This window comes from Macaca fascicularis, chromosome 3 (assembly GCF_037993035.2).
Source record: "Macaca fascicularis isolate 582-1 chromosome 3, T2T-MFA8v1.1".
Lineage (NCBI taxonomy): Eukaryota > Metazoa > Chordata > Mammalia > Primates > Cercopithecidae > Macaca > Macaca fascicularis.
In genome coordinates, this window is record NC_088377.1 from 17,468,983 (window position 1) to 17,495,858 (window position 26,876).

Below are 26,876 nucleotides of genomic sequence, written 5' to 3' on the forward strand. Positions count from 1 at the left end.
TTTCACCATGTTGGTCAGGCTGGTCTCAAACTCCTGACCTTTAGGTGATCCACCCGCCTCAGCCTCCCAAAGTGCTGGGACTACAGGTGTGAAGTGAGCCGCCACGCCCAGCCGAAGATTTTTCTTATCTAAATTTTAATTTGAAAAGAACATTTACTTTCTAGGTTTTGTAGAAAAGAGAAGAGTGAATGACAGTTCTCTCACAAATAAAGCAGAGGAAGTCAGTGGTTTACCCCAGGGCTCTGCCCAGCAGAAGAATGCTAGATCAAGGATTGAAACTTACATACCTGGAAACAGCAAAACAATACCTGCTGGAGTTGAGTGACTGAAAGGAAAATGGATTAAATGAACAGAGTCCTGGAGTGAGCTAGCGATCCCTTAGCCCAATGGGCCATGATGGTTTGTTCTTAAGTGGCCACAGTTCTTTAGGCAAGTGCTATTATTGATACCAATGTTCTTTCTTCCCTAACTGAAAGCAACAAAAGGACCTTGCACCAATGTCTTGCATCAATCGAGCAAGGTCTCCGTGCAATAGCTGCCTCCAGGCAAATGCTGTCCAATAGTGAGTGAACTGGGCTCTTCTCAGCTACAAAAGTGAAGCCTTGAGACCATCAATCTTGACTCCCCCACCTGTGGAGAAAGTATCCTCCGTATCATTATTTGAACCACTGAGACTTTGAATATCTTAGGTCGTGTTTTTCCAGCCCTCTTCTGCTGGTGAGTGTGTTTTCTTTCCCTCCAGAAATCAAAAATCTCCACCTACGAGAAGATGTGGGCCTTCATGAGCAGCAGGCAGCAGACCGCCCTGGTAAGAAACAGTGACGAGGGAATCCAGAGAGTGCTCACTACGGACTACGCGCTGCTGATGGAGTCCACCAGCATTGAGTATGTGACGCAGAGAAACTGCAACCTCACTCAGATCGGGGGCCTCATTGACTCCAAAGGTTATGGAGTGGGAACGCCTATTGGTAAGAGGGGCAGACATGAACCAGGACTGAGATAGAGAATGTCAGTTACCAGTGTGGAAGGAAATGGGCTCAGAGTTCTTTATTCCAAATTCTGAGAAGGCCTACAATGCCTTTAGTGAACTAATAATGGAAACATCCATATAGATCAGAGACATTGTCCAAATTACAGATTCCCAGATATTTAACTTCATATACTCGTAACCAGTGTTTCTTTCAAGTTTTACCAATGCATGTTTAAGAATATATAGATTTTATTATTTCACCCTAAACAAATATCTTAAAGAGAATATCCTTCTAATTAATCATCTTCACATTGTTTCCTTCAATACCCATATATGCCTATATAATTTATTTGCCTTAAATTAGAATAGAAGAAAGTTGATACTGCATATGCATAGCAAAAGTGAGAGAGTTCGTATTCCATAATGATAGATGAAAAAGCAAGGCTATATCGGTCAAAAGAAAAAGGATAAAGATTAATTTATAAGTATGATGTGCTCAGGCAATGTTAGATTCAATCAATGCCAACTATGTAAAACCAAATTCCTTAGTTCCATGCTACTGCTCTCCTAGGAATATTATTGCCTAGGTATACAGACCCATATAGCAATGCATTCTTGTACGTCTATAGGAGACAAGAATAGAATTCAAGGAGTAATTAGTGATTTCCTCTCCATAGAAAACTCCCTCTCTATTGTTTCCCTCTCTATAGAAAACTGTATCGTGGCCGGGTGTGGTGGCTCATGCCTGTAATCCCAGCACTTTGGGAGTCCGAGGCGGGCAGATCATGAGGTCAGGAGATCAAGATTATCCTGGCCAACATGGTGAAACCCTGTCTCTACTAAAAATACAAAAATTAGCTGGGCGTGGTGGCATGTGCCTATAGTCCCAGTTACTCAGGGGGCTGAGGCAGGAGAATCGCTTGAACCCGGCAGGTGGAGGTTGCAGTGAGCTGAGATGGTGCCACTGCACTCCAGCCTGGGTGACAGAGCGAGACTCCATCTCGAAGGAAAGAACGATAAGAAAGAAAGAAAGAAAGAAAGAAAGAGAGAAAGAGAGAAAGAGAGAAAGAGAAAGAAAGAGAAAGAAAGAGAAAGAAAGAGAAAGAAAGAGAAAGAGAGAAAGAGAGAAAGAAAGAAAGAAAGAAAGAAAGAAAGAAAGAAAGAAAGAAAGAAAGAAAGAAAGAAAGAAAGAAAGAAAGAAAGAAAGAAAGCAAGCAAGCAAGCAAGCAAGCAGGGAGGGAGGGAGGGAGGGAGGGAGGGAGGAATGGAAGGAAGAAAGGAAGGAAGGAAGGAAGGAAGGGAGAAAGAGAGAAAGAGAGAGAGAAAGAGAGAAGGAAGGAAGGAAGAGAGAGAGAGAAAGAAAAGAAAGAAAGGAAGGAAGGAAGAAAGGAAGGAAGGAAGGAAGGAAGGAAGAGAGAAAGAAAGAAGAGAGAAAACTGTATCGTATAAGGTTCTAGTATAGCGCGAACCTACTCTTCCCAAGTAAGCCGTTGGTAATTTGTTAATAAGAATTCCAAAGGAGAGGAATCAGGGACTGTCTAGACTACTGGGCTAGTCTAGAAATCATAGCTAACAGTCAAGCCAGATCGTTAAGGACCCCAGGTAGGTTTGATCTGTTTGTTTGTATTAGTATTTTTGTCATTAGAAAGGGATGATCCAATTTGACTCTCAACATCACGCAGGGATCACAAACTGAAATGCTTACAGAGGTCAAGCAGATATCATAAGAGAGCAAAGCATGCTTGTGCCAGGAGGCAGTAGGGAACGGTGGCAATTATGGAAAATTACAGACCACATGACTTACCAAAAGGAGACAGCCGCCTTTCAGGTCAGAGGGTTGTAGACATGTAGGACTTTGAGAAGAAGATTGTGGAATATTCCGTTTTCTAAGAAAATAAAAAAATCCAGATTTTAGGTGATTTGTCCTAATGTTTTTATTTTAGCAATAAATTCATTAAAAAAGAAAAAACTGTATTTCATGTATTCAACTTTTAATATGAATATAACTAATCAGATAAAATTCAACTATCTTCCACATTTACCATGAATACACAGCCAGTTTGACTTCCTGCTATCTACCTGGTGTTAGAAATATGTGCTAGGGAGAAATTAACTTTATTATTATTGTTATCATGTATGTCCTCCAAATAAAATTCCTGCAGAATGATGGGGCTAGAAGATTTACAGCTACCTTCTTGCTTCTTTATTTCCAATAACTTCTCCTGATGAAAATACTAATGTTCCTAGTGAGGTGTATATTTTTCCCCAAGTGGTAAGCTCTCCTATAATTTAGTCAACAGGAGGCTCAGGGGATCATTTGGCACTGGCTAACAGGATATTATACCTCTTTTTGACTTTAAAAAAGCAATATCCTATTGCCCTAAGCAAGCTTTGCCACCTCATTTTAGATAATAAAGGTGGGGGAAGTTAGACGGTATTTTTTATATCTCATCACTGCTGATTTTAGTTAAATGGGCCATAAATCAGACAAGAACACCAAGAGTAGGTACCTTTGCCTGAATTTTTGCAGAATCAAGACCCTCATGGAGAAGTAACCATAATTCCTTAATAGAACCATCTCTAGACTAAATTATAAAGTCAAAAACTGTACCTTTATCATTCTATTTCCCACCTCATAACCCTACCCCACCACATTTCAACACCCCTTTTTGGCACCAAAATTCCTGTCTGTTAATAATGATTTAAAATAACAATGTGTATCACCCCTCCTGAGAATGTTTGCACTTTAACATGAGACTTTTAATTGGCAGTCCTTCTACAGCATGGAACATAACTTGAAAGTTAAAATTTCTGATAGTACAGTGAGTGACGCAGGGCTGGGGGCAGGAGGGAGCAATGCACTTCTTCCTACCACTTTCCTAAATGAATGCACCACTTTGAAAATCACTGCCTGCTTTCATGCGAATGAAGTTGACCTAGTGTTGAGTACCACTAACATTAAATAGACATATAATACAGAGAGATCCAAAGGTATCCATTCAGTCTCCTTTTGGCCAGCCTCACCCAAGTTCCAAAGTAGAAAAGCCTTCCCCACTTCCTAGATAAAAAGAAATATACTCCAGAAATTTTTCATAGTGGTTATAAACCTGTCATGCCTTTAAACTAAAAACAATGAAGGAATAATTGGAACAGATGGCAGACCTCACAGAGAATACGTCCATTGAGAATACAGCTGTTGGAAAAAATTGTGAGATGTTTCTTTTATGATGAATTGACTGTACAAAAGATCAGTTGCTATTCAAGAAGATGTGTGTGTGCGCACGTGTGTGTGTGTGTGTGTATGAAATATATATATACGAAATATATATAGATTTCAAGTGACATAATAAATAACTTTCAATGTCATTTACTTCATTTAAGCAACAACAACAAAAAAATTGAAGTTAAAATATACTCAGATATTAAAAATTATCTGCACACTTCTAGTCTTGCCCTGACTAATTCCCTTATGGCTCCAAGCTCTGTCCCATAATCAAATATTGGCAAAGTCACAACACAAAATTGAAGACTTTGCTTCTTAGAGACACTCAGGACAACAGATCTAGAAATGTACCTCCTGTGAGATTTAAAATAAAACTCTGAGCGAACAAGAGCATTTAAGGTTTGAACAGCTTACCAGGAGGCTGGAAATTATCTTTCTCAGAGACCAACTTTAAACAGAGATCAGATTTTCATTTGTCTGAAATGTTTTAGGTATTGTGCAGCCTGGAGGCAGAAGGAAAGCATCAGTCAACATTTACTGAGCACCTACTGTGTATGCTGCTAGGATTATTACTGCAACCACTAACATAAGAATCATTCTTACACTCTTCGAAGCACTTTCATGTACATTAAAGCAAAGTGCTCTTGGTTCACTTAATTGCTCACCTGCTATGGGTATATCAATGGTGCTAATTTTTACACTAGCCATTATTCTGGAGATATTTAAGCAAATGGCCAAGGTCTTTTAATTTCGTTTCAATATCCATTTTTTCACCAAAAATTCATACTCTTGATAAGCCATAATCTCACGCCAAAGCATTTTGCTCTTCTTTTAAACTTGTTTTTGAATGCTGACGATTATTTTAGGAAGTCTTACGAGGAAAATTAATAACAAATGACACCAACTTTAAACTTCTATTTTTTCTAACTTAACCATGCCATAGGACATAAGGCATACGTAGGGGTGGGAGCACTGGATGGGAACACTGTCATGAAAACAACATGAAAAGTGAGAAGTCAGGAGACTTGAGTTTGATTCTTGGCTGTGCCAGCAACTATCAGTTTCGCTCATACTTTCAGTTCCTAAATATCTTCCATTCTAAAATGGAATATGTACTGAACTGTAAGTGGATGGAACTGTATCATTCCTAAGATTTCTTCTAGTCCTAAGATGCCTCATTTATCAATGTGCTTCCACCAAGAAAGACTTTAACGTTTGCAAATAGAGAAAGCCAGAGTGTACTACTTTTCTACTGAATAGAAGAAATGCTAACAAGAGTTCTTCATATTCAAGGAGAGATTAAGTAAAAGAGTACTACTTTGCCTCTTCCTTTGCATTGATTAACCAAAATCCAGTGTTGAGAAGCTACGTCTACAGATAGACACTGGCACTTTCCAACCCTTACAAAATTAAAAGTTCAATGGCATTACTAGAAGATAGAGTATAAATAATATTAATAAAGTCCTTGCAAATTTTCCAAACCTAACTGAATTTTGTAGGAAATTTGAACTATTCAAAACCTAGTCTTAAGTTTATCTTAATAGGTGCATGAATCAGTATGTACTAACCAACATCTGCAAAGATTATGCTGGGAAGACATTGTCTTAGTTCCTATTGGCTAGAAACCAGTCACATAACCACACTGAACTGTAAGGGAGGTGGGAAACGTCTAGTTACTCCCCCTCAGAAGAAGAAATGGAACTGCTGGTCATCCAGGCAAGCCCAGTCACAGTATGAGACAACAAAGAGCCTATAAAAAAGTGAGATCTAAATAATTGCTAGCTTAAAAAATGTATCCACAATATCGATAAATTTCAAAAGTAGAAACGGAGACTTCATTTCTTTATAAGCAAAGAGTGACAACCTGCAAGGTGGTCATCCTGTAGGCTGGAAAACATGTGTCCAACCAAGATCAAAGACAGGCACTTTGAAAAAAGAGGGGTTGGGGCAAGAGCTTTTTGCTGAATGGGTTGGCTTAGCATACATATTCAACTGGTTCCAGGCAGAGCTATGAATATTTGTGAAGATGATCCTGACACATGCATATTGAACAAAAATGCACGTAACATACAATCCATGTTCACTTTGGGGTAGCGATTTAACATTTAAATGTTTTATAATTAGGTTCTATACATCAAAATGTCTTTCAGGACACAATAGCTTGCAAAGGCACAACCTCTTTAATCCAACCAGAACCAGTCTAAGGTCGGTGGTCGTCTTATCTGGAGAAAGTTACTGAAATCAGGATCTTGTTTAATGAAAGGTATAGCTAGTGGAACAGGGGCTGGAAGTCAGTGTCTATGAGTTAGATGAGCTGTAATTGTTTTAATATTGCTTATCTCAAGGCCAGTGCTTGTTTACCTCCTTGAGAAAAAGAAAAACCTTATAGCAGTTGGAACATAGTTTATTCTTTAAGTCCAAGACTGTGTGACTTAACCCTTGTCTGGCATGGTCTTTGGTCCTGTTTATAATTTGATATCTTATTGCCACAAATAGACTGCTCTGTCTGACCTCCCATCCTGGTATGGCTGCTAACTAAGTTTTTGAGGTTTTTCTGGGGTCCCTTTGGTCACAAAAGAGGGTCATTCAGTCAGTGGGGGCTTAGAATTTTATTTTTAGTTTATACAATGAAATCTCTTGACATGTGAAAAGACTCATGATGATCCCACCAGAAACAAAGACATGTCATAGAATTCCTAGCTTCGCTTCTCCTTAAAAAGGAGCAAACGGTCGGGACCAAAGTTAATCTCAACATGTCAGCTATCTCCTTTCCAATTATTTAGTATTTAGTGCCTTCAAAATACAGGATTGAACTTTCCTGCCCTTTGCAAGTCAATCTGTGGATTGGGGTTTCACAACAGCCATAACGTCATCGCTGAGAACGATAACTAAGAATACTTCTGGATGTCTTCTTCAACATTTTGGTGACCAATATCCAAATGACTTTACTTCCAGGTTCTCCTTACCGGGATAAAATTACTATTGCTATTCTTCAGCTCCAAGAAGAAGGGAAGCTGCATATGATGAAAGAGAAGTGGTGGCGTGGGAATGGCTGCCCCGAGGAAGACAATAAAGAAGCCAGTGCTCTGGGAGTGGAAAATATTGGGGGCATCTTCATTGTTTTGGCTGCCGGACTGGTCCTTTCTGTATTTGTAGCTATTGGAGAATTCATATACAAATCACGGAAGAATAATGATATTGAACAGGTGAGTCATCTCTTTCTAGGACTGGTTAGTTTATAGTTTGCATTATGTGTCTTAAGTTTGGGGGTTTTAAGGATGTTTGCTGTTTTTCAGTCTGTTAAATTAGATGCCCAGAAGAGCCATTTTTGAGTTAGAGCAAAGAGCTATTGAATCCCTGCCAGGTGCTGTGGGCACTGCAGGTCCATCATTTATTAATGACAAGGAAGGGGCTTACACACGAAATCCAAATAGCCCTATTTGGAAAGACAGTGCAGAAATTCCAAACTCAGTTAATTTTTGAACAGTTGTTTGCTTGTAAGATAGAAACCCTAGATGGAAAAAGGCAAAAATAAATCCAAAATTGGAAAAGCTATGAAAAGATATTTAACAGAAAGATTACCAGCCCTTAAGTATAGATTCTGAGCACATGTACTAATGCAAAAAATGTACATAAATATGTAAAAGTCATAGTATGAAATTGAACACTTACTTCTATCAAAGTAAGCTTTGTAAAAGGATAGATCACCTCAAATTTTTTTTGCCAGGAATATAACAATGCAAAATGAAAATGCAATATATATGAGACTTTTGTGTTTGGGATTATAGGACAATTTTAGTAGTTGACCATTTTTGCCTATTACTTTTATTTTTGAAGGAAATCACACTAGTTTTGAAGGAAATCAGCTTATACTGTTTTGAAAAAGCTGATTGTGATTTAAGATAATTCCTTCATAACCATACTAGAATAAACAAAATACAAAGGTTTATGGCCATGATAGTGAATCAGGCTCCCAATTCAATTTTTAAATAATGTTAGAATTTTAAGACTATGACTATTAATGACAGAGCCAGTTTAATGCTCTGCTGTCATCTTGAAATTCTAAATAATTTTTGAACAAAGCGTCCCATATTTTCATTTCGCACTGGACCCTGCAAGTTATGTGGCTGGTTCAGATTTATAATCTGATAATAGATCTACTTTCTTTAAGTAGAAGCCCTCCTTAAGGGCCCAAAACTTGGAATGATTCATTATAACCTGGTTTCACATGAAAATCTTCCCCAGAATTACAAGGCAACTGTGACAACAATGAACACCCCTTTCCTAAGCTCTTGTTATAAGAAGCTGTTTTTTTAATTAAAAGAGAGAATGAACTGATCTGCTTTAACTTTCAATTCGCTCTTGAGGTGTCTTGTTTTATGCAACTAATTTGAAAAATAAAAGCTTGTATATATGATGCTTTAATGTGCTTTTCATAGTTGCCAGCTTCATGTGATGTAAATTTTCATTTAAACATTCATTCTTGCTTCTGATTTATTCATTTTTCTATATTTTTTTTCTCATTTCTTTTGCATGCAAGGCTTTTTGTTTCTTTTATGGACTGCAATGTAAGCAAACCCATCCAACCAACTCCACTTCTGGAACCACTTTATCTACGGATTTAGAATGTGGCAAATTAATTCGAGAGGAGAGAGGGATTCGGAAACAGTCCTCAGTTCATACCGTGTAATCAGTTTTTTTTTTAAAAAAAGAAGTGTGCCCAGTAGAAAATGTTTTCGCTAATTGGTGTTGTTGATATTTGTATTTGCTAAGCATAAATAGCCACAATTCTCTATTCCTTTAGGATAGCAAAACTCATGTATTCTAGACATTGAAATGAATACACTGGAAAGAGACTTGCACTGTATGTTGAAGGAGGGGCATATTAGGAGTATACAGACTTCTAGAAATGTGTATTTACAAGAATCTTCTCTGTCCCACTCATCATCTTAGTTCTATCTTCATGCATTAAAAATAAGTAACTCTTCCTTCATGAAAAAGGAGATCAGACTTTCAACAGGGCAAAGCATGGAAACAAGATGCTTATTCTGTGGACTTCTTTTCATCTTTGTGAACTTCGTTCCTTGCTCTTTTTTCTTCTCCCTGTTCATATATTGTGTAGATCTGTGTATTGTCAAACGACCCGAAACCCTTACCTTTTCAATAGTACACACATAACTCCATAACAATGATAATTTTTAATTGAAATTGATTCCATGATTTAAAATGTATTATTTACACAAAGACTCAAAAATGTCTTAGAATTTAAAGATGTAAAAACCGCGATCCACAGAAAGAAAACTAAACTTGAAACTTCTGGCGTCACAGAAGAGCACTAGCTAAATTGAACATCACTCATGGAAACAGAACACAGTCAAGAATAATTCCTGGACAGAAATTCATTAACCTCAAACTCCCAAATAACATTTACTTGTAGAATTTAACAGTCTTCTGTAGGTTCTGAGTCTTGAAGGAACAGTGGTATTTTTCAAGCTGTATAGTACTTCTTTGAAGATCCCAGCAAAGTTCTAAGCTATGTACTAATTCATTTCTATTTACCACTCACTTTGCATTGATGAACATCTTTCTAGGAGATGTTATTTCACTTCCTTCCCACTTACCCTAGATAGAGTGGTTGTTCTTGGAGCAATCTTTCCTGAACATCACCACTTTCACAGTTATTTCTTTGGATCCATCATTATTATTAATTCATTCCAAGTATTCTGGGGAAAAGGGCAAGAGGGAAAAAACAAAGGAAAGAATGTCCATACATATTAGTTACAGATCTCTGTAGATTCATTTTCCATCTTCATTCAAAGTGCTGTAAATAATTCCCATGCTAACTCAACCAGGTGACATAAAAAACCTATTGCACATTTAATTTGTTGTGACAGAGAATATCTGATGATTCCTCTGGGCTCGTTTCTCCTCCCTAGTGAATAGGAGAATTGAAGATGTGTTTCATCTTTTCTAAATATGGGATCAGTTGGTCTTTACTCTTTTCTTAATGGGATTGTCTTTTGACACATCAAGCAATCCCCTAAAGCACATTCCTTGAAGTAGAGATATGCCATCTGTGCAATCATATAGCATTTTACCTTCTCTTTGCTTAGCTTTAAATGGCTCCCAGTTTTGGAAACCACAGGCCTCTCCAATCAACCATATATTTCTCCAGTAAAGCATATTCAGGAAAGTTGACTAGTTGACTCTTGTCCTAATTGTTTCTCAGCTTTGCTTCCTTCTTTAAAGAAATGTACTCAGAAGAAAATATCATAAATTACACTAACATTGTTTTATTATTATTAAACTAGAAGCAACATACTATTTGTCCCAGGTCAGAGTTCACATTTTCATAATCAATAGAATCAGATGTTGGGATATGACATTATTCTTAGTTTCATATTTCATGGATTCAGTATATAGAAACCACAAATTTCATAAGTTTACTCTCCCAAAGACAATTTAATAAACCAAAAATGCTACCAAAAGAGTTCAAGTGTGATTGATGAAGTATTGACAATCAAAATTAACAATCACTAACGAAACTTAACTTTCTGTAGAGATTATTACTTAAAAGTGTAATTCAGAGATTTGGACAGAGAAATTATCTCTTTTAAAAGTTAATATTTCTATACTACTTTAGACTGTATACTACCTAATTCTGGTATTTATGTACTATTTTATAGTTTTCAAAATGTTTTCACATACAACATTACATTTGAACCTTTCAACAATTTTAATTCAGCTTTACTAACAGAGAAGTAGATATCAGTCATTGGCCTGCAGTTATAGATTTTAGAAGCAGAAGAAAATTTTCTAAAACAGCCAAACTTAGATTCAGGTTCTAGCAGAGCCACATGCTAAATGACTGTAGGCAAGTTACCAAATTTCTCAATCTCGATTTCTTAATATGTAACAGTGGGACAAAATTTCTAGAACATAAAGTTTTGTAGGGGGGTTTTTCAAAAGGGGTTCAATTGGCAAATGTTTCTCAAATAAAATTTTCATAGTAAAATAACCCATGGAGCGTCAATCTAAATGTTCCTTTACTACATGCTATCTCAGTGTGCATCACAAGTTTTTGTGCATTGAGAATTTTCAACAAAGCGGAAAAGTATTCAGCACTTCTCAAGCCTATTAGATTGCAGATTTTTTTCCCCACAGCATCTTGACAGACCAGTGTTCCACAGATCATCCTCCAGGGAACACAGGTGTGATCACGTGACTCTCATCCCATAATAGTGTACAAAACATCTTGCATTGTGCTTGGCACATAGTAGCCACTCAATAAATAGTTATGTATTCTTTGGAGTAAATTTCTAAGCCTCAATTTTCTTACTTGTAACATGAAGGTAATATTATGGGCTTTATACATTTACTATGATAATTAAATAAGATTATGGCAGAGAAAATGAAATAATTAATAAAAGTCCTGCTAATATATATCAGTTAACAACCGTTGGTACCTTCTGGAGGAGCTAAGTATTGTTCTCTGGTCACATGGGCAGTAACTAAAATTTATCAAACATCTTAAAATGGAATCTGGTTTAAAAAATTGGTTTTCTAATTTAGAGGCTCAAGCTCTATCTCTAAGAGCAGTTTTTCTTATACAAGCATCATAAATCAATGGCAGAGGTCACTGCACTTGGAAGAAGGACCCAAATTGGTAATATGTGAAGATCTATAGTAGAAGCTCTGGACCTCGTCTCTAGAAATTCTAATTTAATTAGTTGGGGCATGACATTGGTAATTTTTTCAGATGCCCAGTTGATTTTAATGTGTTGGAAACGCTGAGAACCAATAAGCTAAAGCACAAACTTATATATATAATTAGAACTCAATAAATCATTGCTGTTCATTGCTTGATTGATTGCAGAAGTAGAGCCACTAATCCTATGCAATATGTATAACACATGTTTGGCATTCAATCTGACAGGCCCTTTCCACTGAGAATTCAGGGAAAAACTGCACATCTTTGAGATGGAAATTTTATGATATTCAATTGATAATCTTCATGATTAGTTGTAAAACTATAGAGCTAGACCAACTCAGAATTATCAAGTAGACAGTTTATTGCTCTCTCTGTACCCTTTCCTCCCTGGAGAAATCTTGATTCATCATCTCGAGTACTTACTTTCTTCACACTCTTCTCGTTTTGTTTGTTTGTTTTTTTTTTTTTAGATGGAGTGTTTCTCTGTCGCCCAGACTGGAGTGCAGTGGCGCCATCTTGGCTCACTGCAACCTCCACCTCTTGGGTTCAAGCAATTCTCCTACCTCAGCCTCCTGAGTAGCTGGGATTACAGGCGTGAACCACCATCTGGCTAATTTTTGTATTTTTAGTAGAGACAGGAGTTTCACCATGTTGGCCAAGCTGGTCTCGAACTCCCGACCTCAGGTGATCCACCTGCCTCGGCCTCCCAAAGTGCTGAGATTACAGCCATAAGCCTCCATGCCCAGCCCACACTCTTCTCTTTCTCCTTTTATACTGATTCTCAACCAGTTCTTGCCATCATGTCAATGGATGCTAAGACCACAGTGATCCTACCAGGAACCACTGCATATCCAGCAAACTGTAGAAAAAAAGACTTGAATGTGAAAGGAAAAAAAAAAAAAAAAAACAACTTTTAAGCTTTATGTTTACATTATTAGTTCTCATACTTTGGTGTAAATCAGAATCACCTGGGGAAATTATCTAAACTACTGTTTACAGGCTCTACCTTCCGACATTTCTCCTCAGTAGAAGAGTCCAGCAATCAGCATTTACAATGAAGCCTGAAAGTGAATGCCTAAAACTAGTTGTATACATTAGTTTTCATAAAAATTAGCTTGAATGTAGCAGTTTTTTCCCAAATTAAGTCAGGTACATGACTCCTTCTTAAAAGAATCTCCAATACAAGCGGGTTTTTTTGTTTTTTGGTTTTTTGTTTTTTAATAGCTTTTCTTACATTTTTTTCCCCAACAATCCTAAATAGTTGCATTATTTAAAACTAGATAGTAAACATGAGTTTTTATTAAAACTAGTTTGAATATAGTTTTACTCATTTTATTTCAGATTAGCTGTTGAGCTAATCTGAGTTTTTGTTAAATAATAACAGATTGCGGATTATACTTTGAAAAATATTGTTCAAGCTCAGGAGAGAGCAGGGAGGCAGTAAAAGGTTGAACAAGTGGCCGAGTGTGGTGGCTCACACCTGTAAGCCCAGGAGTTCAAGACCAGCCTGAGCAACATGGTGGGACCTCATCTCTATAAATCAATAAACAAACAAAGATTGAACAAATGCATCAACAGCAACGAAACATAGTGTTGTCTAATTTGTTTCCTAATAAGTTTGCTTCTAACCTAATGAAATAAGGGGGAAAAAACCTAAGCTGTAGGCTGGGCGCAGTGGCTCACGCCTGTAATGCCAGCACTTTGGGAGGCCGAGGCAGGTGGATCACGAGGTCAGGAGATCGAGACCAGGGTGGCTAACACAGTGAAATGCCATCTCCACTAAAAAATACAAAAAAAAAAAAAAATTAGCTGGGTGTGGTCGTAGGCACCTGTAGTCCCAGCTACTCTGGAGGCTGAGGCAGGAGAATGGTGTGAACCCGGGAGGTGGAGCTTGCAGTGAGCCGAGGTCGTGCCACTTCACTCCAGCCTGGGTGACAGAGTGAGACTCCGTCTCAAAAAAAAAAAAAAAAAAAAAAAAAAAAAAAAAAAAAAAATTTAAGCTTTGTATTTTACTTTGTTTTAGACTAAAATTATAAATTGAATTTATTTTACAAAGTTTTTCCAGCAAAATCGGAGCTATTTAAGGAATACATGGTGGATAGGAATCTTGCCATTGGGAAAATCAGCTGGATCATATGATTATAAACCTATCCAAGGAAAATTATTTCCAAATACCTCACTGCATTTGACTGGCATTATATTATGTTCTGTATGAGCCATCTGTGGCAATGCAGTACTACAATGAATCCCAATTAGTTTCCAAGCACGTGACCCTTATACCACAAGGTCTATTTCCTAGTAAGCAATTTAGAGAGTCTGAACAGCCTTTAATACAAAAGGAAAGCAAAGCATTCTTACTTATTAGACTATTTTCTGAACATCTAACAGTGCCAAATGGTATTATTAATTAACTCTTGTAGATAATAAAAAAAATTTCTGCTTGATGCTGCAGTTTTAACTTGCCTTTAGGAACCATCTCATTATGCTTCTCACAGTTATGGAATTTTATGTCCATATGCACAAGCATATTAAAATCATTTTTGCTTTCAAAATTCTCTCTACAGAGGCTGGTATTACAGAGAATGGGGTTCTACCTTAAATTTTCTAAGAATTTTTATTTGCCAAGATATGAACAACCTTGTGACAGAAAGTCCACATTACAAATGCAGTGTGTGAATTTGAAACTCTGCAGAATTTGAACTTCGTGGTTGTCAGCCCAAATACGGCTAATGGTCCAAAATACACAACAATGTGTATCCATGTTGCAATGCATACATCCAGATAGACACAAAAATGAGTAAGACCAGGATGATGGAATAAAGTTACTGTATTTCCCCCTAGCAACTAAAATATTTTAATTTAACTTGACCAGAATTGTCTTTCTCCCCAGTTTTTCAACTGGATGGAGGGTTTAGACTTAAAATATTCAAATACTCCGATTTTTCAACCTAAAACACGAAAGCAGTCCTGATGAGTTTACCAGCCACAGGAACCAAGAAATGACTGTCGTTTGATAACCCCCTCAACTTTAGTATTTATCTTTCCTCGGTGTTCCTTGGCACATTATCAGATGCTTCAAAGTGTCTTCAGTTCTATTTCTTCTGTAGCCTGATCAACTTATTTAGCAAGTGGTTTGCAAAAGTCTCTTTAATTAGGTTATTTTTGTAATCGTGCAGAGGCTTTCCTTTGCCTGGAAACTCAAACATTCATTACTTCTTAGAAAAGCCAGGAAGCAATTAACATCAATTTAGAAATAACATTTCTAATGTACAAATTGATATTGTCTTATCAACCGAACAAACTCTAAATGACGGGCATGGCCCAATAGACAGGTGACTTGGGAATCACATGCCAAGAACTCGGGTTTCCACACCACTGCTAAAGAGCTGCGTGTCTTTGGGCAAGTCATTTTACTTCCCTCAACCTCAGTGTCTTCATCTGTGGAATGACGAGGTTGCATTTGAAGTTCTTTTCCAGCCACAATATTGTTTGACTCTAATAGAAAATGGGAAGGAAGTAAAAACATAGAAGCAGTGATAAAAAGAGATTTTTGTTTCTACATTTCTTTATACGGCTGTGTGTCTCTCTTGGACACATGAAATTCCTGTTGCCATCAGAATGTCCTTCCAGTACTTCAAGGCAGAAAGGCCTGCCCTGGATATAGAGAAAACAGCCCCACTAGCCATCACGACATCAAGAAGCAAGAAGGTTCCCATCCAGTGAATCATAAGCAAATCATTACAGACAGATTGAAGTTTACAGAAGTAGAATTATTCTTGACCTTAATGAGCCTACAGACCAGGTAAAACAAAGCAAAAAAGACATATGTACTTAGGAAGCTATTTGAAGCTGTGGAAATGAATACACATTCACAATTCACAAAAGAGGATGATAAATGGGACTGGACCACATAGGAAGACTCTCTCTATTCTGTAAGTGTAACTTAGTGTTTCTTCTAAAGACAGACAAGGAGAAATAAAGAAAGAGGACAGCATGCATTTATTTTCTATTGTTTTTTTGTTTTTTGTTTTTTGTTTTTTTTGAGATGGAGTCTCGCTCTGTCGCCCAGGCTGGAGTGCAGTGGCCGGATCTCAGCTCACTGCAAGCTCCGCCTCCCGGGTTCACGCCATTCTCCCGCCTCAGCCTCCCGAGTAGCTGGGACTACAGGCGCCCGCCACCTTGTCCGGCTAGTTTTTTGTATTCTTTTTAGTAGAGACAGGGTTTCACCGTGTTAGCCAGGATGGTCTCGATCTCCTGACCTCGTGATCCACTCGTCTCGGCCTCCCAAAGTGCTGGGATTACAGGCTTGAGCCACTGCGCCCGGTCTTTTCTATTGTTTTTATCCCTACCTTTCTTCCTACCATCAAGTATAGGGGATTTTATATGAACTGCTCTCAAACTAAAAATGAGTGAAACTCTTAGCTTTTGAGATGTTAAGTAGTCTCTGCAGATTTGTAGCACAGAGAAAAATCTTGAAAACCATGCTTTTTAATTGCAAGATTCAGGTGTTTCATTGAATATGTAAGTTGTTGTAATTCAAAAAAGTTTATCTGCAATTGTCGAGAGCCAAAACCCAAAAGGCTAAGGTTGGAGAAATAGAGTTATGATGTTTCACTACCTGATTTTCCTACCCCAGACCAGATTCTGACCACTAGGAAAGAGAGAATTGGAGGAAAGTCACAAAGGTTAGACACCACCTTAACCTCTGAGAGGAGGCTATTCCTAAACCAATTACCATCTCTGAGCCAAGTCCACACTTGGGAGGATGCAGGAGAATAGAAACCACAGAAAAATTAAAAGGGAATCCTGGACAGAAAACACCATTCTTTACTTCACAGGGTGAAGGGCCAGGAGGTGGTAAGACCTGTAGAGACATTTTGTATGCCGCTGTCTCCTGAATGGCAGAATAACAGCATGCAGGCAGTGAAGCTGTGGAATGTTTCATAGATAGAGTCTTCCTCAATCTCAGAGAATGCAGGGAAAACAGTCAAAAATCCGTGGCTCTTCTCACCCAATAGTAGTGTGAGGAAGGACTGAGAGAACCAGTGGACTAGAAGACTTGAAGTTACAGCAGGAAAGACACAGAGTGTGTGGATGTGACAAGGAGACCACAGTGGGACCATGGTCATCTCAGAGGGTACAGCAGAGACAGAAATCAGTGCTCATGACCTAGTAGGATGTCACATCTCCATGGAAGCCAAAAGAACAGAGGGTGGCCTTGGACTAGCTGATCCTGGGCCCTCTAGACACCCGTCCTTATCCCAGATGACCCTTGGAAAGAAGAGAAGAGAGAAGGGAGGTGGGGAGATGCTTGCATTAACTGAGACATTAACCAAAAGAAAGTATTTAAAACCAAAAGTGAATTACCTTGAGTTAATAAGACGTACTAGCAGATGGGAAACCTCTAAGCTAAGGTGAGTTCCATTTTTTTAAATAATATCACATAATTTGTTTGCATATCCAAGTTTGTAGCTTGAGAAAAATGCATTCCCACTATCACAGGCATAAACTGCTACCCCAAAACTATGCGTGTAGTGCATACGTGCACTGTGGACAGCTAACACCCTACATCACGGTCCGTTTAGCTTAAAGGTAGGGTCATTCCCTGTAGAGAAAGGGCATGCAAAGAATTTCTTGGAAGTTTATTTTATGGCCCTAATTCAGCCTCTGAAATGCAAAAAACAAAACAAAAAACCAAGCCTTTTCCATGAGGTGAGGGAAAGCCAGTCCACACAGAATCCTCTCAGGCCTTCAGTGCAGGAAGCCAGGGAGACGTTAGAGGACCAAGGCACAAAGCCACCACACTGGCCTCTGACAGCGACTCTGGAGAGGAGAAAGGCACTGTGTGCTTTGGATTGAAGCACAAACCCACATTTCTGCCACGGTTGAGCAAGGAGAGCTGCTTACTTCCAGGTATACAAGGCCCACTGGAAGCTTTCCCTCACTGCAGGAATCTCTCTCTGTTCCCTGCTCATAACACTGGACTGGGCCATGTTTCATGCTCCCTTTTATACCATCAGCCATTTGCATGCCCTTTCTAGGGCAGGAAAATGTTTTAGCTGCTCTAGAGCTCCCTTGGGAGGCCATGGGAGTCTCAGAGGACAGTTTCAGGCTAGCCTGATGGCATACGCCGCTGACACTTCTCTGCTCCATTAACTGCCTCCTCTGAGAGCCTGAGACAGAGACTGGGCTACGGTTTCCCTGTGTTCTCAGGTCCCCTCACCTATCAGGCTGCTTTTCTTATCCTACTGCATGGGAGTTTGCCCCCAGAGAAGGCAGAGGAGGTGCTCCTCCTCAGATCTCCCTCAGCATCTAGGCTCTGGTCAGGATTCTTGCATCACCTGGTTGAACTTTTCTCCTTGAGAGCAGCTGCAAGACAGTCCTTTCTTTATACTCCATCCTCAGTCCTATAGGCTGAGTCCTGAAGGCTCTAAGCTTGATATTTAATGTCAAACTTTTACAATTCAAAGTGCCTGCTTTTTCCATGTTTCAAACACCTGTCGTAATCAATAGCTTCAAAGACTGCAGCGTCTTCTATAGATCCACAAAAGTCCATTTAAAAGCTCAAAGCTCCAAATTTGAGTCTTTTTTCTTTCTATATCATCCCTACCCTGAAGGTAATGCATGTAAAAGCACTTGCTGTAACTTGAAAAGTGAGAAAAAGGAGTGGGATTCAGAAGAACTGGAAAAAAGCACACAGATTAATATCAAAATATTACATGGCCTCAATGTTAACTCCACTTTTCAAAGTTTTCTGTGACATTATCCCTAATGTTAGAGGAGGATGAACTTACACATCCCCTACTTGTCAGGAGTTTGCACTGGATGGCCCTGGGTGGCCACTCCATATGCAAAATTTTTTAAGGATCATTTTTTTTAAATTAAAAATCCATACGGATTGTGCATGCCGTTTAACAATCTACTATTTTTCTATTGAGAGAATAAGGTTTCTAAATGAAATCTTTAAATAAAGATGAACAACAGGAAGAAGACACTTGTGTATCTGATGTCATGGAGTAGCCCTGTGTCCTTCATAGGGATATTTTCATGGTTTGAAGAGCTCAGTCAGGAGAACAAGGAATTCTAGGGCACGCATTCATGCAAACAGAGAAACTTAAATCTAGGTAGGATCCGAGATGGTAAGGATGTTGGCATCAGGTCCCAGATGTGGGAACGAAAATGAAATAGAGCAGAAGAGACAACATGGAGGCAATGAAAACAGGACATTAACAGACACAGGAAAAAGGAGTTCATGAAGTCTACAAGCTGTAGCCAAAGGAAGGGAAGACAGGGGCTTTCAAGAGTGATTTCCTATGGGGAGCCAGTTTAAAGCATTAAAGGTGCAAGAAAATGGGCCAGGCAAGACGTGGCTGCTGAGTCACAGGTGGAGATTAGGATAGGTGGCCACACCTGTAAGTTTTATTTCAGTGGCTAGATTTCCTTCACCCCAACATTCTTTACACAGACCCAGGAGATGAGAATCAGCTTTCTCATTAGCTCTCAGGCACAAATCAATATAACCACTATTCTAAAAGCTACTACAGTGATCAACACTCAACCTCTAGGATTCACTTTTTTAAATTCCAAGCATGGGTGTACAAAAGATGGCCCATGGGTTGTGAACGAGCTCAGAAAATGGATCAAACCACAGGAAATGCTGCCCAATCCTCAGTTCTGGAATGCCAAAACTTCCCACAAGGATGGTACACATAAAACCACTCCAAAAATCTCCCCCCGCCTGCCTTCATATAATTAGTTACAGATCATTAAAGCCTGGATTCTGCTCTTAGATCATGAATTCTCTTGGGAAGGCGTGAAATCTGTGGACAGATAGGTGACCAGACTGTACAAGTCTCTGTGTTGCAAATCCCTAAATAGGATTCCTCTGTTCCTATTCCTGAAAATGTTTCTTGATTGTATCCTCAAACCATCCTAGGTTTGCTCCTACACTACAGCTTAGAGTTAAAAAATGTTAAGGAAGTGAAGTTTTAGTCCTTCTTTAAAAAATATAATCATTGAGACACTGGCTCCACAGAACTACGGTAGGAATTTGACCAAGACAAAAAAAAAATAGTAATAATAATCCCATTATTTTTCAGGAAACTATTTCTTTAATGTTCTACATTTTACCGAAATTGTCTTTATAAAAATACTCCAAATCTTAGCTTGCTTTCTATTTATACTACGTCTATACATAAAATGCAAGGTTTTACATCTATACAATGACAATATTACCTACATCCCTTTTCTTCCATGTGTAATGTGAAAATTTATCAGACAGTGTCACAGAGCACTTCAAGTGCCTTTGAATAAGGAGCCTATTAAAGGGAGAAACCTATACAAAATGTTAAGATTTGTATTGTATTATTGGCTAGGCCAGAGCTTCTGAAAAATAATTCCTCAGAAAAATCCTTAAGGGTATAAGCATCCAAAGCAGTTCTCTGAAATGTTCACCTATACCTACCAATGAATGAAAGACGTGAATGTATAAATGCTAAATCTACAGTGAGAAATTAATCTGACATTCACAATCTGATGTCAAGTTTGCAACCAGTATGAAAGCCAGGTCCAAACAGCATAGTTTTTTGAATACTGCAAACTCAAATCCAATTTTGCCCAGAGCTTTTCCAATAACTTAAAAAAAAAAATTGTTCTTTTCCCCTGAATCATATTTCGTGAGGCAGAGTATTTTAGGCACAAAACAAAAAGAAATTTAGTAGTCCCTCCCACCCCATCCAGGCAACATTTGCAACAAAAGGATAAAGGTGTAAAGAGAAGATATAATTCATATTCAGGCTCACACAAGCATCAAGAAATCAAACATTTGAGGTTAATTCAAAGGAGGTGTCATGAAGTCAGCAATTAAAAAAGAAACAAACCAAAGGGGAAGGTAAATATAAGCAAAGAAGACAGAATAGGGAAGAAAATAGGCTCCTTAGGGACACACCACAAGCTCTGAGGAATCAGAGAAGAGCAATAACTTTCTGCAAAACTGAAATAAACAAGCAAATCTCTCCCCTTAGAAAACCAAGAGTTTTAGTTGAAGTTTCTATTTCAATCTCTACTAGACTAACTTGTGTTTCTCCATTTCCTTTCCTCTAAAGGAAAGGTCTCACACACACACACACACACACACACACACACACACACACACACACACACACTCTACATTACTTTTGGATAATGTCAGAAACAGCATAAACTGCAAGAACATACTTTATTACTATAAATTCACTTGTAAATGAATTTTTCTAGCAGACATTATTATAAAGATTCATTGTATAGAATCTTTATAATAATAATAAAGTAATAGATGGTATTAGTAATAGATGGTAATAGATGGCTCATAAGCACAGAGATGGAATTTTTAAGTGGCCAGGGACTGAGGTGAGCTTTCATTTCCTTCTGATGTTGGAATATCTATGTATACAGCACAATACAAGTCGTCATAATGCCTATAACTACACAGACACAGAAACATGTTATGGACTGGGCAAAAGAAGTGGTAATCGGCATTGAAAATTTATGTGTTAAACACATATGGGAACTATTTTAACTAAAACACTAGTATAAGCAACTCAAAGGAATTGCTGCACAGATGTGCGTCAGATGGCTCAAATTAAAGAACCATCAACCTTTTCACTGTATTTCTCCTATGGAAAAAAAAAAAAAGTGAGTGCAATGAGTGGCATAGAGTTAAAATATATGCTATGATATATAAAACTTAATTTTAAAGAAAAAGCATACTTAAAATATGCCACCCATTGGACTGTTTTGCATGTAACAGTTCATTGAATTCTCATAATAGCTCTATGAAAAGGATTCTAGTATTGTCCCACTTTATACATAAGGAAACTGAGTCCAAGAGAAAATAAACACTGCCCAGTGTAACCCGGCTACTAGGAAGTATAGCTGAAATTAAAACTCCTCATTCTGATACCAGGCACCAATTCTAAACTGTAATTAAAAGTCACTTGTAGGCCGGGCACGGTGGCTTACGCCTGTAATCCCAGCACTTTGGGAGGCCAAGCGGAGCAGATCACGAGGTCAGGAGATCGAGACCATCCTGGCAAACATGGTGAAACCCTGTCTCTACTAAAAATACAAAAATTAGCCGCGTGTGGTGGCGCGCACCTGTAGTCCCAGCTACTCAGGAGGCCGAGGCAGGAGAATCGCTTGAACACAGGAGGCGGAAGTTGCCATGAGCCGAGGTGGCACTACTGCACTCCAGTCTGGCAACAGAGCAAGACTCCATCCAAAAAAAAAAAGAAGTCAAGTGCAAGTGTAGATTTATTAAAAATGTGAACTCCATCACATTTTTAATCCAGGCCCCAGATCCAGGCTACTGAAGGACTTTCTAGTCTGCAAAGTACCAGAAAATACTACTTGAGTATCCTGCCTCCATTTGCACTACGTCTTGAGTAAGGCAGCTAGCTGAATGCCATTATGTTTGATACTTTCTCATGAAAGTAGGACTTAGGAATTTAAACCAAAATACTTTAAAATGATGTTTCTATGACTCTGTGAATATGAAAAACCCAAGCCTACAAACAGAAGTTTTAGAAAGCTACTGTCATTTTGGTCCCAGTTCAGAAGCTCATGTATCTTTAATTCCGAGATCATAAAAGGCAAATTAATTAATGAATATGAGCCCCTCCCAAGCCACTCTGGGCTGAAAGATGACTTTCACAATTTCATTTCCTGTGGATCCAAGAATGTGTGGTTTACTCGAGCTCATGGCTGGGAGAAGCCTTAAAGGTCACCTTTCCTTGTGACTACAGCAAAAACTTGGAGGCAGAAAGGTCAGCCCCAATATCTTGCCATTTTCTTCTTGACAGTCTGAGACAAAGTGAGAATCAAAAAGAAATCATTGTTTGCAACCAAAGACCAAGAAAGCAGACCACTGATAAAACTGTATTTATATTTGCTCTCACACAAACAGCAAGAAATAAATACTTGGAGTTCGTCAAGAGTAAAGATGTTTGTTGTACTTTAAGGCAGTCTAAAATCTGGGGGAGGATTTCCTTTTTTAAAAAAATAAAGTTAGTTGAAACAGATTGTCAAGGTAATATCTATGACCACTCCTCTACCCAAAATAGGAAAAAGAGGTTTCAATGAGACCTTCCTCCGTGTGTGTCGAGTCACACTCGGAGATTCATTTTGCCGATTTCAATGTAAAATGAAATGAAATGCCTAAAATCAAATGCTTGAGAATTCAAGTAAAGAAGAAAGACTGGAATTTCTTAACATAATAGTTTTTGGGAAAATTCACAAAAAGCTCTCTATAGTGATAAAAAATATTTTTAAAAAGTAATGTGTAGATGATTTCTAGGGAAAGCACTTGGTTTGGGCAGTCCAGATATACTGAATGCAAGCTCTTTCTCTTGGGTAAGCAACTTAATATCTCCAATAGTAAATTTCCCCATCTATATAGAGGGTATAATATGTAATAAAGTTTGCAAATTTCTTGACACTCTTTTCTGTCCTCCTTCCATTCCTTCCAGTTTAAAGCCAAAAATATTTCTTCCATTGAAATATATTTGAGTAAAGTTTGCAAAACTCTGATACAATACTATATATCACAACAACTCTATAAAATATTAATTTGCTCTTAATAGCAACATTTAAGCTTCATATGGTGTAATGTTAACAAATTATTATATTTCATTCATGATATGCAGACATGATGTTTTGGCTTACAATTTTTTGACTTTGCAGTGGTGCGGAAGTGATACACAGTCTGGACAAACCATTCTTTAAGTGCCCATACAACCATTCTGTGTTTTACTTTCAGCATTGTATTCAATAAACAAATTATATGACAGAGTCAACACTGTATTATAAAATGGGCTGGATAGATTATTTTGCCCAACTGTAGGCTAGTGTAAGTATTCCATGCATGTATAAGGTAAGCTAGGCTAAACTGTAGGTTAGGTGTATTAAATGCAATTTCTCCTTAATATTTTCAGCATACAGTGTATGTATTGGGACACAACCCCATAGTAAGTGAGAAGCATCTGTACTTGCTATAACATTTTTGAAGTATAGTTCATAAAAATATTTCTGACGTTTTACTTTGTGTGTCATGACATCCCTCCCAATTCACCGAATCTACAATTTACCATTTGAAAGAACATGAGCACACATGAGTTTTTATGTTTTTGTATTATAAAAAAATGGAAGTTAAATTCTAATCCTATAAACACTTATGCTTAAAGGAGATAAAAAGTTTTATTCAAAGACCCAGTTTTTTAAGAGACATACATTTGAGAGTCCAATAGTTTACACCTAGAACCTAAATTCTAGGTCTGGTTTTGAAATCAAGTAGAAAAAAATTAAAAATAGAAAAATTTAAAACTACTACTTCTCTAAACTACATCAAGTTATTTTTGGAACAAAAATAACATTTTCAAATACACATGTTGCACACTGATACACAAGAACCACACTAGATATTTAGTACTTTGCAAGCATAGGACACACATTTCTTCCTGTAAGGCAGTTACAAACTAGACACATCACCTGGTGGCACATTGTCATTTGACTTTCAACCATATCCATTTTGTGTGCTAAGGTTTAAAAAGTATGCTTGCACTTCTATAACCTTTACCAAAGGTTTTGCTTTTTAGAGGATTTTTTTTTATTGTGGTAAAAACAACTTGAGATCTAACCACTTAAAAATGTCTAAGTGTTCAAGACAATATTAACTATAGGCCCAATGTTGTAAAGAAGATCTCCAGAACTTGTTTATCTCGCATAATTGAAATTTCATACCCTCTTGAGCAGCAACTGCCCCCATTTCCCTTCCTCCCAGCCTTTGGCAACTACCATTCTACTCTGTTTTCATGACTTTGACTATTTTAGATGCTTCATATAAGTGGAATCATGCTGCCTTTGTCCTCCTGTGCTGGCTTACATCACTAGAAGATGTTTTAAGAGTGAACTCATCAAAAAGAAAACTACTTTTTAGAAACTTCTCTAACCAGGAAATTGTAGAAATTTCTCTGAGCAGGAATTTTTCACTCAAAGATCTTATCTTGGCTAGAAAAATGACAGCAAATTATGTTTTATTGGTCCATTTATATACTATGCATGTGAATAGATATAGCATAATTGCAATGGAGATTATATACATTGTCTGTATATGTAGAACATTTTTCAATCATAATTCCATTTTCCATTTTCTTTTGTATTACACCATCGTTTTTGCTGTGCAGTTCAGTACCACATTATTTTCCATTTCGACCACAGCTGCATCATTGCTGCTGCCAGAATCTCTGTTTTTTGGAGAAAATATACAATTTAAAATTGTTTTTTTTCTTTTTTTTTATCAGAAAGGAAAGTCATCAAGAATTAGATTTTATTTTAGGAACAAAGTAAGGTTTCATGGGAGAAAAAAACAAAGCCTTGGTGTAGAGAAGGTTTGTTCATTTTCTATAGCATTACTGAAGTGTCCGTATGCCTTGATAATCCTATCAATGTTTGGATCATCTCAGTGGGGGAAATGACTTAATTTAACTCTATTTTGGTGTCTCGGCAAAGGTAAGTTATCTATTTTGAGAGCCCTGAATTTGCTTTAACTGGGTAGTTTTATACTACTGCATTTGTGAATGAAATCCCAAGTTTGCCAACTAACTTGCCACCTCAGTTGCCCTGAGTAGAAAAGGTGGGTGGCCAGCGGGTGGAGGAGGAGGTGATGGGAACTGGCCAATTGTGACAGAGCTGCCTTCAGGCCAATATCTTGTGTTCATAAATACCTAGGCAAGAGGCAGGTCAACGGCACACGAGCTAGACTTGATTAAGCTAACAGTCTGTATCTCATGTTCCCTAGTGTCTCTCTTTCAACGCCATCATGGAAGAACTGGGAATCTCACTGAAGAATCAGAAAAAAATAAAGAAAAAGTCAAGAACTAAGGGAAAATCTTCCTTCACAAGTATCCTTACTTGTCATCAGAGACGAACTCAGAGAAAAGAGACTGTGGCGTGATCCAAGGAAACACCTGTAGGAAGAAAAAGGATGCACTCCCTACAGATTTTTGGAGAAAGGATTTCTGATGAGTGTGTGATGTGTTTCCATATATCTATATCCATAACTCTGATTATGTATACAGATATAAGAAATACAAAAGTTTAAAAAGCTCACATAGATATGACTCGGGAAGTGACACCAGTTCTTTTAAAATAAATTTGTATGCTCACTTATTTTGCATTTTTTCTTTTGCCCCAATAAATTGTTGTGTGTGCTTTCTAAATAATAATAAAACAACAGGGTTTTTTCCAGAACAAGTTCAGCGTGGTTTGTTCCCCATTACTTGCTCCCATTGGCAAAGGTATGTTTGCTGTATGTTGTCAGTTGTGAACTTTGCTATTTTGAAAACTCTTCTTACTGGTTTAGACAAACATAGTCATTTTGGGCTGAGTTTTAAAAATTACTTTTAGCTTATACCAAGTTACCTGGTTACTATGGTAAAGTGAACCCATTTATCTTTGTGTTCTAAAGTCTAATTTTATACATAGTTTAAGTGATACTCAGAACATTAGTGAGCTGTGCTGGAAAAGGATACCAAAAAGCAAATATATGTTCAAAAAGTAAAAGTGTTCACCACATTCTGGGTACCATTCTAGGTTCTGGGGATCCCAGGGTGAAGAAAACAGATATGGTCCCTGTATTAGTTCATTTTCATGCTGCTGATAGACATACCTGAGACTGGGTAATTCATAAAGAAAAAGAGGTTTAATGGACTCACAGTTCCACATGGCTGGGGAGGCTTCACAATCATGGCAGAAGGTGAAAGGCACATCTTACATGGTGGCAGGCAAGAGAGAATGAGAGCCAAGCAAAACGGGAAACCCCTTATAAAACCATCTGATCTCATGAGAATTATTCACTACCACAAGAATAGTATGGAGGAAACTGTCCCCATGATTCAATTATCTCCCACCAGGTGCCTCCTACAACACATGGGAATTAT

The 26,876-nt window shown here is 37.9% G+C and overlaps 1 protein-coding gene across 10 annotated transcripts in view; it reads left to right on the forward strand.

The window, feature by feature from the left end:
* GRIK1 (glutamate ionotropic receptor kainate type subunit 1) overlaps positions 1–26,190 on the forward strand; it is a 406,303-nt gene extending 380,113 nt beyond the window's left edge. For 3 of the 10 annotated variants that reach the window (XR_012432064.1, XM_005548858.4, XM_005548860.4), the window contains 3 exons: positions 743–968; positions 7,149–7,399; positions 25,736–26,190. Coding sequence is in view for 6 of the 10 variants with exons in the window: in XM_005548858.4 (XP_005548915.3) it covers positions 743–968; positions 7,149–7,399; positions 25,736–25,891 (633 nt within the window). In the remaining 4 variants the exon portion in view is untranslated. Of the gene's footprint in view, positions 1–742; positions 969–7,148; positions 7,400–8,733; positions 10,682–25,238; positions 25,326–25,735 lie in introns of those variants that run through there. The other 7 variants (XM_005548855.4, XM_005548856.4, XR_012432062.1 and 4 more) reach the window with 4 other exon arrangements.
* Positions 26,191–26,876: the final 686 nt, after the last annotated feature.